This window comes from Teleopsis dalmanni, chromosome 1 (genome assembly GCF_002237135.1).
Source record: "Teleopsis dalmanni isolate 2A chromosome 1, ASM223713v2, whole genome shotgun sequence".
Taxonomy (NCBI): domain Eukaryota; kingdom Metazoa; phylum Arthropoda; class Insecta; order Diptera; family Diopsidae; genus Teleopsis; species Teleopsis dalmanni.
In genome coordinates this window covers 99,104,756-99,117,191 of record NC_051846.1, presented here as the reverse complement: position 1 = coordinate 99,117,191, position 12,436 = coordinate 99,104,756, and the positions used below count along the sequence as shown (strand labels likewise).

At 35.6% G+C, this 12,436-nt stretch overlaps 2 protein-coding genes across 2 annotated transcripts; both read left to right on the top strand.

Moving 5' to 3' along the window:
- Window positions 1–4,874: 4,874 nt before the first annotated feature.
- Window positions 4,875–6,083, top strand: LOC119661997. The gene is made up of 2 exons (XM_038071536.1): window positions 4,875–5,031; window positions 5,095–6,083. The coding sequence occupies exons 1-2, from the start codon at window positions 4,875–4,877 to the stop codon at window positions 6,081–6,083; spliced, it is 1,146 nt and encodes a 381-aa protein (XP_037927464.1).
- Window positions 6,084–8,125: 2,042 nt separating this feature from the next.
- Window positions 8,126–9,133, top strand: LOC119661993. The gene has a single exon (XM_038071523.1). The coding sequence runs from the start codon at window positions 8,126–8,128 to the stop codon at window positions 9,131–9,133; it is 1,008 nt and encodes a 335-aa protein (XP_037927451.1).
- Window positions 9,134–12,436: the final 3,303 nt, after the last annotated feature.

Sequence of the window (12,436 nt, the reverse complement as noted above, 5' to 3'; positions counted from 1 at the left end):
TTTTAAACGCCCAATTCATCGAATAGCTGTTCTGCCTGTTAATACAGATGATCAACCAACAATGGCTGAAGCTAAAGACGAAATACCTCCTGACAACGTAATTATTGAAAACAAGAAAAAGGGTCGTATGAAGAGCCCAAGACAAAACGTAGAAAACTGCCGACCAATTTATACTGTTCTGTATTACTCACACTATTACTAATATTGCCAATAGTAATAGGGTCTCCAATTGATAATAAAAGGTTTGGGTCGAAATTGGGTATTCACTTTGAAAATCTGGGCATAGCTGCCATATCAACTATTGAATGGAATCTATTAGTTTATTACGACTTAAGTCTTTACTGGACAGAAGCATCAGCTCTAAACACAGGAATAACGTCGCTACATCAATCTTGTCGTGTACATCAATCGTGCGAGTACAATTAATCACTTTAAACGTATTGAATCCGAACTACAACTCGATGATAAATTACTTCATGACCATCGATCCAGAAGAGAAACAATTGATCTTGTAGGCAATATTGCACATTCGCTGTTTGGAGTATTAGACTCAGAATATGCCAAAGGAATGTCAAATATAATTTCAAAAGTGAAACAAAATGAAATGCAATTATTGACGTTATTTAAAAATTAAACATCAGTTGTCGATTCAACAATCAATATAATGAAGAAAGATAAAATCGCAGTTCAAGAAGGTTTTGAGCACATTGACAATGAAATAAAGGCACTGATGAATTCCATAAAAGATACAAATAGAGAGGTTAATCAGGTACGGCTTAATCAAGTTTTCAATGCAGGAGCCATTCAACGAACACTGGTAGCACATAATCTACAGAAGATACAATCTGCCATTATAGATGCTCTAACTCATACTCATCATAGAAAAGTCAATATGTTGTTATTGACACCAACACAATTACAAAAGGAAGTCAATCAAATCAAACTTCATTTATTACCATCATTAGAATTACCGATGCCAGAAGATGAGCTAATATCCCTTTACAGACTAATGAAGGTTAAAGATGGAATCACACAGCAGCATGCAATTTTTAGTATACCATTACCCTTGATTGAACATGAACGATTTGAATTGTTTCAACTAATTCCAATCCTGAACTGGTTAAATGAATCCATGGCAGTAATTGACTCATGCAGTTCTATTTTGGCTATTAATACGCATCATGATCAATATTTTCCTCTTATGAAATCCGATTTAAATCTTTGTGAGACCATAAAGGAAGGGGAATTTCTTTGTGCCAACGTCCGCATACGATAGACTTTTAGTTCTGAAATTTGTGCGTATGAGATCAACCTATTCAACAACAACACAATACCAAACTGTCGGTTGAGACACACTATCAACACTCTGACCTGGATTCCATTGAATCACAAAAATCAATGGATTTATGCGACATCAACATCTTCACGAGCAACTGCAGTATGTAATAAGAAAATCATACCACTAAATCTAAAAGGTTCAGGTTTATTGACGATCGATCCAGACTGCGTGCTTAAACACAACTTCGTTTCCGTGCAAGGACAACAAATAATTGCAAGCACGTCAAGATATTCATACAGTAGTCTTGGTAAAATCTCTGAATTAAGGCTACAATCCCCTATGAAGTTATCAGATGCTTATAGCGGCAACAGTACATTGTCAACATTACGCGACAACCAATACGAAACAGCTGAAAGAGCTCACAGTATTGCAAAAGGTTTTGCAGTCATACCAGATAAATCATCTTCCAAATCAATTTCAGACACACAAGTACCACAGCTTCACCATAGCTTACGCAGCACTTGTTATAAGTCTGATATTAATCATAATCATGATGAAGAAGAAATTGCAGAAAAAACATGTAAACCCAATTGAAGTTGCACCCGATGAAGAAGCCACCCGCACGACACCTATACCCATGCCACGTCGGCAGTCACGAGAATTCGTTATCAACATGACAGCTAGAGGCTCATATTGTTGAACGGTTGTTCAACGCGGGGGAGAATGTTAAATATTATATTATATTACTATGTATGAATAATGTGTTTGTATTATTTTGTATGAATCATTTATTTATATTATTTTGTGTTGTAATAATTTCATATCAAATATATTTTGTTGTAAAAAGTAATTTTGTCAATGCAATGCCCAAAAACGCGTCATATGCTTTATTTGCTCATGAAAACAAAAGCGTCAAATTTCGTCTGCAACAAAATGCATTCTTGCAGTTCGTAACAAGTTCATTGTTTGGCATGCATGGTCAAGGTTATTTTAGTTAATTTATTTGTTGTAAATTGATTATTAATTTTAAATAAAAGGCACAATTGAATTGATGCGAAGCCACATTCGTTATTAATTCATTGCTTTATTCTATTAGCTTTGTAAATTTAGTTCAAGTGCTAAATTTACGTCACATAAGCGTCTATTCACTGCATTTAAGTGTTCAGTGACTAGGATAATTAGGACAATCGTCGAAATTTCTGGGTTCAAGTACTTATGGTTTTCTTGTTTAAATAGAATCAACATAAGTACTGGATTCAAGTGTTCAGTGCTTGCAAATAGTTGATTCCAATGTTGATCAGACATTTTGGTTTGATCGTACACATATCTTAAAAAGAATGCTAAAGTAAATGTAAATAATCCAAATTACATCACTGCTTTTGAAAAACTAAAGGATAGTATAATAAATTCTCCAATACTAAGATACCCTATATTTAGCAAACGTTTTAAGCTCATTACTGATGCCAGCAATTTCGCAATTGGCGCATTCTTGACACAGGAAGGACATCCAATTTCGTTTGATTCACGAACATTAAATGACCATGAGAAGAATTGCTCCACTATCGAGAAAGAACTATTGGCGATAGTATGGGAAGTAAAATATTTTAGACCTTATATTTTCGGAAGGGAGTTTGATCTGCAAACAGATCATCAACCACTGAAGTGGTTGCAATCCAAAAATTTTGGTTAAGATATTAACCCTAGGTTATAAAGATTGTTAGTTCAATTAGGGGAATATGATGCAAGAATAGACTATATAGCAGGGAAAGAAAATAAAATAGTCGATTTTCTTAGCCATATCAATTGTAACGAGATCAGCCTATTAGAGTCCGACAATTTGGGAATCAATCTAGACGATATGCTGAAAATCAAAAACCTAAACGCTGGAGAGCAATCAGACAACACTTCAATGGAAGTCGAATCCAATTATTCTCAAACAAATATTTCAATTTCAAGAGCTAATGTTAGTGACAACTCCACCGATGTCGATACTATTCATTCTCAGCCAGAAAATTTCCATGATCACAATTCTTGACAGTGTCATAAATCGCTTTAGTAAACAAATTATATTAGAGGAAACCAAAGAAACTGAAGTTGTGAACGTTTTCAAAAACAAGCATATTTTCAGAGACAAACAAGATATTTCTTCTGGAAACGTAATCGATATAGTAAAAAGAAATTTTGAGAAAGGGAAAATAGCAATATTTTCTAAACTCAACAATCACGATTACAACAAGTTACAACAAATTTTATTGAACTCATTTTCAAATATAAAAACCATATTGTTCGTTAAGTGCAGCTATCTTGCTTTAGACAGAGAAGAAGAAGATGAATTGAAAAAACAAATATCTCTATTTCACAAATACGAAGTTGGACATTCAGGTGTTGTACCGACATATAATGGTATGAAACATAAAATCCATCATCCACAATTAAAAATAAAAATACATGAAATAATTAACAATTGCGATATATGCAATGGTGGGAAATATGACCGTAACCCAATAAAGCCTAAATTTCGAATAACAGAAACGCCAAATACGATATATGAAATCGTTCATTTATAATGTTCATAGACAAGTTTTCAAAACATGTTGTATTTTTTCATTTACCAGATAGGAATAGTCAAACGTTAATTCAAAAGATAAACGAATTTTTAGCCATTAAGAGGCACATAAAAAAGTTTATCTTTGACAATGAGTTTAATTCAAGAAATGTTCAAAACTTTTTAAATGCAGAAGGTATACAGCACCATGTTACTACACCAAATAACCATACAGGGAATTCCGATGTTGAAAGATTAAATAATACTATTACTGAAAGGATTAGGACACTAAACCTAGAAGGAAAACTTCCCATAATTACCCAAATGTGTAACGCAGTTAGATTCTACAATAATTCTTACCATAGCACTATAAAAACTTCACCATTACAAGTCCAAAATAGCGAGGTCGAACACAGAATCATTAAGGGAAGAATACAACAAATCAAAAAAAATGGACTATTTTTAAAAAAAACCAGAATCGAGAAACCTATGTAGAAAACAGAGAACAAGGATTTATTAAAAACTATAAAAATGTTAGACACAAAGAAGAACCTAAGTTTGTTAAAAAACCTTTAGAAAATGTTCACTTAACATATATTAAACGACCGTTTAAATTTTCAGGTAATTCTAACAATGTTAATACTTCTATTGACAATTGTGTTCACCAACGGAGCAATATGGGTAAACGAATTTGAAACCGATACAGGATATACTACTGTAACAATAAAAAAGCAACTCTGAGTAATATTGAGCTAAATGCAGCCCTGCGAGGCAGCATGAAAGGTGAATGACTGTTGATACGAAGCAGAGGAGACAGAAAGGACGGAAATGACACACAAATGTGAAACACGCTCGTTGCGGGTAAAAATAATATAAATAAATGAATAATGAAGTAATTGTGACGAATAGAATAGAATTCTTTGTCAATAAAATATTTTCGGTATTTACATAACCGATTACATGTTTTCACATTGCTTTCCGTTAAAATAACATTCATTTATGTATGACGCCGGGAAAAACGCGGGAAAAGACAAAGTGAGTAAATTAAAGATGAGTCGCAGAAATAATAAATTGCCATGTGAGACTCCAGTGTCGTCAAGATGTCAAGAGCAGACATCAATGCAAGAGGTGTTAAAAGCCATACAAGCTCTACAACAAACGGTGAATGAAGTTCGAGCTGAAACAGTTTCGAATTGGGAAGGCATAAGTAATTTGCGTGGACAACTTGCCAACGATAAGTAGGTAACGCACGAAAAGAAAGATGAAATAGGTAAGATAGATCAAGATGAAGGCGAACGGTGCACTGCTAAAGTCGTATGTTCAGGAGGCGAAGGCATCCGACTTTATGATTTGCCAAAATTCAACGGTAACGCCGAACAGTGGCCACTTTTTCGTGCTAGTTTTGAGGACACCACCAAAACGTTTAAGTATACCAACAGACATAATTTAATGCGCCTACAGAAATGCCTAATGGATGAAGCCAAGGATGTCGTTCAGTCACTGTTAATATACCTATCAAATGTGCCTGCAGTTATGGGAGAACTTGAATTTCGTTTTGGCCGCCCAGATTTACTAATACGGTCCCAGTTGGACAACATTCAACAGTTCGAGAGAGTGACGGAGAGGAACGTTGATAGTTTAATTGCCTTATCCTCTCTTGTCCGAAATGTTGTAGCCTTTTTGTCATCAGCCAAGTGTGAGCAACACTTGAACAACCCAATATTATTAGAACAACTAGTGTATAAGCTGCCGCCTAATAAACAATTCGAGTGGGCGCGTCACGCTGTAATTCTGAAGGAATGTCCCACAATAAAACAATTTAATGTTTGGTTGAGTGAGATGGCGCAAATAATTTGCCTTTTGCCACAGCCATTGTGTCAATCAAAAACCGAAAAGCCTAAAATTACAATGCCAGCTACTCAAAATTATACGCGCCGAGTTATGTATGCACAAAACCATGAGATGGAACAAGAAAATCACCTAGAAGTTAAGTGTTTTGAATGTGCAGGCCAACATCTAATAGTTACATGTGAAGCGTTTTTGAGTAAAAATGTTCAGCAGCGTTGGGTAAAGGTGAAGCAGCTTCGTTTGTGTTTTTCATGTTTGAGGAAAGTACACAATGTCATACAGTGCCGAATGAAAAGATTCTGCGGTATAAACGGTTGCCGTAAAAATCATAATAGATTGCTTTATGAGTCCCAACAAGTGCCGCCTACGTCTGGATCAGTTCAACAGGTTTTGAGTTGTGCCAAGCCATGAAGATTTCCGCACTTGTGGATGAAGGGTCGTCAATCACTATATTAAATGCCAAAATTGCAAGTCAGTTAGGCCTTAAAGGCAAGAAACAACACTTAACGATGCAGTGGTATGATGAAGAGAAGGTGATTCAAAACTCAAGAGTGGTTAATGTCAACATAAAGGGTGAAGCAGGCGAACAGTATGAGATTAAAGACGTTTACGTAATTGTCAATATAAGACTGCCAACACAATCGTTCAAAAAATCAGATTATGGGCACCTTGATTGTTTGCCGATTGAAGACTATGACGATGTTCGCCCTTTAATGCTGCTGGGCCTAAATTGTGCCAACATAAATGCATCTTCTGCATCAGTGACCGCCGGTGCATCTAATCCAGTGGCTAATCGAACTAAACTTGGATGGGTGGCGTATGGTCCAACCGGTTCAAGCATCACCGTCCATTCGCCAATGTTATTTGCCCGAGCAGATCATTTAAATGTCTTGATCGTATTGTTGGCGAATATTTCAATTGTGAAAATTTTGGAATTAAAAATCCAACACCGCCGCTGGAATCAGCCGATGGTTTGAGAGCTCGTAAAATATTGTCTGATACAACACTCCGTATCAATGATCGTCATTAGGTTGGCCTTTTATGGAGAAAAAATTCATCAATATTGCCTGATAGCTACGCCATGGCTGTCAAACGTTTGCAGGGAATCGAAGCTAAAATGAGAAATAATATCAAATTTGCAAAACGATATAAGACCGAAATTAACAAATACATCGCCAAAGGTTACGCCAGGAAACTCACACAAGATGAAATTGAAGATATCACAAAGCCGTTGTGGTATTTGCCGCATTTTTCTGTGCAGAACTCGTATAAGCCCGACAAACTGAGAATTGTTTTCGATACCGCCGCCACTGTTGATAAACAATCTCTCAACTCAGCATTGTTAAAGGGACCAGAAAAGGCTAAACCAATAATAGGAATACTTTTTAAACTACATCAGGGTCGTATTGCTGTTGCTGCAGACATAAAAGAGATGTTTTCTCCGGAAGCTGTATCTGCCATCAATGAGAAGAGCACGCTCTACTAATTTGTCAGCAAGTGGTGCAATTTAATGCAAACGCCGGCTTTGAACTTCGTAATTTTTCATCAAATTCATTAAATCTACAGATTGTCATGAATGTAGGTGAAAGTGCAGAGGCCATCTGTTTGAATCGGCAGAGCCAAACTGAGAAAATCTTGGGAATGTATTGGAACGTAACAAATGATTCGTTTCAATTCTTAACAAAATTTCATCGCATAGCTAAAGAAGTTATCGAGGGTAAAAGGGTTCCAACAAAGCGAGAACTTTTAGGAATTGTGATCTTAGCGAATTTTTTAATTATTGCCAAAGTATTATTGCAAGAAACCTGGAAAACCAAATTAAATTGGGACGACTTGTTACCACCTACGTTATCTCAAAAAATGGTTTCGGTGGTGGGACGAATTTGCCAGAATAGGCAATTTCTTTGTACCAAGATGCAACTCGCCGCATCTCAACATTGCCAAAGAGGTCCAAATCCATATATTTATGGATGCTAGTCAAGTTGCATTTACTGCAGCAGTGTATCTGCGAATTAAACATCAATATGCAGTCGATGTAGTTTTTGTCTGTGGTAAGACTCGTACAGCGCCTAAGAAACTCCTATCCATGCCAAGGTTGGAACTGCAGGCTGCAGTCTTGGCTACTCGATTATCAAAGCTGGTGGTGGACAGACATGACATAAACATAAGCCGTATAGTATTTTGGACTGATTCCAAAACCGTTCTTTGTTGGGTAAATTCAAGAAATCGCCGATTCAAACCATTTGTTGGGCATCGTATAGCTGAAATATTAACCTCAACGAAAGAAAACCAATGGAGATGGGTGCCAACTGAGATGAACCCTTCTGACGCTGCAACAAGGGCCAACCTTTTTAAGTCAAGAACAAAATCAAGCTACAATTATAAACGCCGTACGCCAAAAGTTCTGGATAATTGGTGCCAAGCCACTTTTGAAATCAGTCCAACGCAATTGTATGGAATGCCGCCTTGAAGCCGACAAGCCAGCGCCACCGTTAATGGGTCACCTCCCAGTCGACCGTATAACGCCGTATGTACGACCGTTCTCGTACACAGGTGTTGACCTGTTTGGACCATTACATGTTACTATTGGTTGTCACTGTGAGAAGCGCTGGGCTGTCATATTCACATGCTTAACAGTACGTGCTGTGCATATAGACATCGTCGATAGCTTATCAACTGATGCGTTCCTAGTAAGTTTTCGCAGTTTTATTAACCGTCGTGGTACGCCAGTCAGAATGCGTAGTGACAATGGCACCAACTTTATTGGGGCACAAAGAGAATTATGTGCTGATAAAAGGTTTCTTGATGTTAATGATATAAGTGAGGAAGCCACTCAACTTGGAATTGAATGGATATTCAATTGTCCGCAGAATCCCAGTGCAGGTGGTTGCTGGGAGCGCCTTATAAGAACGATCAAACGTCTATTATTCAAGTCAATCAGAGAAGAAGCACTGAAGGTGGAAACGTTAAGGGCAGCACTAATTGAAGCTGAAAACATTATTAACAGCCGACCGCTTACAGACATTCCTTTGACGCACAGCGAGCAGGAGCCACTCACACTAAATCATTTCTTGTTAAGCTGTGCCAATAGTACACAGACACGCTACAAAGATGCCATACCTATCAGCCTCGGTAAACAGTGGCATATCCTTCAAGATATAAACAGCTGTTTGTGGAAACAGTGGACTACGGAGTTCTTGCCTCAACTTTTTCGACGCCCTAAATGGTGGAAGGAGGTGGTGCCCCTCAGGGTTGGGGATTTTGTGATCGTTTGTGACAATCTGCTACCAAGAGGTCAATGGCTCAAGGGTCGAATTGTTGAAGTGTTTCCTTCCAAGACCGGTCAGGTTAGATCAGCCCGCGTACAGACCAAGAATGGTATCCTAACTCGTCCAGCCACCAAGCTAGCCACTTGTCAGATAAGTGAATCTTGCAAAGATTCACGGGAGGACGGAATGTAACAATAAAAAAGCAACTCTGAGTAATATTGAGCTAAATGCAGCCCTGCGAGGCAGCATGAAAGGTGAATGACAGTTGATACGAAGCAGAGGAGACAGAAAGGACGGAAATGACACACAAATGTGAAACACGCTCGTTGCGGGTAAAAATAATATAAATAAATGAATAATGAATTGTGACGAATAGAATAGAATTATTTGTCAATAAAATATTTTCGGTATTTACATAACCGATTACAACTACAATTAGACTTACGGAGGTTGAAATAGTTAACACTACTATAGCCGTTTTACACATAATTAATCCACAAGAAATTCAAAACATAGCTATAGAGTCAAATATAAAATCACTAGATTTAGTGCATAAAGAATTGCTTAGAAGAGAAAAAGAAATACTTAAATCAAAAATTAAATCGATTACTCCAGGGGAATATAACAAGTCCAAAAGAGGTTTAATTAATATTTTATGTACAGCTCAAAAATGGTTATATAGAACCATGGATGACGATGATAGGCAAAAAATAAATGAACACCTTAAAGTAATAAATGGAAATAACGAAATGTTAATTCACAACATCAATAAGCAAATAGTGATCAACAACCACTTCAATGAAAGCCTTAACATTCCTAAACGCAGTATAGAGAAAGATAGAGAATACATAGAAACACTCTTTTGGGGCAGTTATAATGATATTACAAAATATTTATTATATTCAGAGCAAATACTAAAAATTAAGAGATTAGAGTCTTACATAAATTAAATACAGGATAATATTGCCTCAGCTAAACATAATATTTTGCATCCAAGTATTCTTACCAGCGAAGAAATAGAAAGATACAAAATTGATTTCTTTAAATTAAAATTGTTAAAGTTAGACATGATGCATTATGAAAATTCTAAGGTTATTATTGCCATTAAAACTCCATATGACTATATCACAACTGATATTAAAGCAATTATTCCCATACCTAATAATGTAAACTATGAAATAGCCGAAGAAATACAATATGTAGTAGACATCAACAATGTTAGGTACACTTATAAAGAAAATATGTTATGTAAGGATTTAGTTAGAAGTAAAAGCTGTACAATTCACAATAACTGTATTTTTAAGTTTAACAATAAATATCAATTGGAAATTATAAATTAAGAAACAATAATAATTAAAAATGCAAATAATTTGAAAATTTTACAAAATTGTAATGAAAGGAATTTTACCTTAAATAAAAATAATGTAATTTCATTTAACAATTGTCAACTAAAAATTAACCAAGATGTATGTTATTTAGAAATAGAAAAGAAATTATTGAAGAAACATATGTTTATGAGTATAATAAGAGTGAAAATATTACGGAAGTAGAACAAGTAGAATTTAATAAAATTGTACCACATTTTGAAAATATTGAAGAAATAAAAAAATTAAAAGTAGATAAATATGCATCTTATTCTGTAAGTTTCATTATCCTAATTATCATTGTTATAATAATAATTCTATTAATTTCAAAAACAAAGAACACTAAAGTAATAACTACAAATAATATTGTAACTGAGCGTCAGGAGAGTCTCGAGTCAAGGGGTGAAGGTGTTACATCATTCCATTCTTTAGTGTCTATTCTAGAGAAATATAAAACCTAGTTTGTTTCAGATGACATCTGATACATAAATCTTGTAAAGCATATTTGAGCAAAATTTAATGTTTTCATGTTGTCCGTGAGAACTAATTTTTGATCAAATATGCTATGTCAGCGTTGCAATCGCTTAAAATGATTTTATATTTTTATTTTAAGTTAATCTTTAGATACCATTAATAAAGAAAACATCAAACTGAAGTTTTGTGTATTTTTTATATAAATATAATTCGTGTGTTTGAGAAAGCACATCGTATTATTAGGGAATTAGATAATATAAAAAATAAGGGAATACTTCATGAAAGCATAAGAGAGAAAACCAATAGAAACTGGATAAAACGACCAGTACCTAAGACAGATAAAGAGTGGGCCAGGCAATATAGACAAAAATTTAGGGAGTTGTGACATTAATACATTTATTCTAAGTAATGCAAAGACATTGTTCGGTGTTTTTCTTTTGATTTATTGGTTTGTTGTTCGAGTCTGGTCACGTCAGAGTCAATTATTTTTTCTCTAATAAATGGAAAAGGATATAGAACAAATACAACAGGAGCTTATAGTATTCGAAAGATATTTAGAGTCGGCAAGAGTACACGCTTGGGAAAAATTAATTGAACTTAATCCAGATAAGAAATTTGTTCAATTAACCAAAGAACGTATAAGACACAACAGGTTAACGAAGATTGAGGAACTCGAATACATTAAAAAGAAAATGGAAAGCATAGAAGGGATAAGGTCCAACGAATTGAAGGACGTTACTGAGGAATTGTCAGACGCTAAAAAGGGTTTAGAACACAAGTGTAAACAACTAAGTTCGCGCACGGAGGAATTAACATCATTATTACAAGACGGAGAAGATCAGACTGCAATTTTGGAAAACGCTTTAAACAACCAGGAAAAGCGGATCAGGACATCAGTATAATCCTGGACACCGAAGGTTTAGAACAAATTAGAGAAAACGAAATTAAAAAGCTAACAGAACAAATTGGTGACTTAAGGAAAGAACTAGCGGATTGTGGACAAACAAAACAGCTACAGAGAACAAAAGCGAAAACAACCCAAAAGGACAACAAGAAAATGACTTAAATTATAGCAATGATGGAAACAGTAACCTAGGTGGTACCGTATTTCAAAGGAACTGAGGGACCTGAGCTACGGAGTGAGGTGCACAAATTTATTGCAGGGTGTGAGTTAGTACAACAACACTACCGCAAGAAGAAGAAGCACATTATGTGGTAAGCTGCATAAAACAAAGATTAGTGGGTTTAGCTTACGAGAACATCGCGAGCAGACCATTTAATACAGTAAATAACTTATGTGAGGCAGTTAAACACACATTCCTTAGGAGACGTACACTGGAGCACACAAGGGATGATCTCAGAAGTAGCAGACAAAGATCAAATGAGTCGGCGAATTCATTTGGAGGTAGATTGGAGGTATTACTACATGAAGCCGAACAGCAAATAAAGAACCAAGGAGGTAAAAGTGAAATTCTGTCGCAGTTAGCAGAATACAGACGATTTACAGTACGTTGTTTCACAAAGGCGTAGAAAGAAATTGTTTAAACATGGGTTTATTGGATTAGAAAATTATCCTATACAAAAACTAATTTTTATTGCAGAATCAGCCGAAGAATTATTGGGGGAATTCTGTTCAAATATAAACAAGTCCACCACA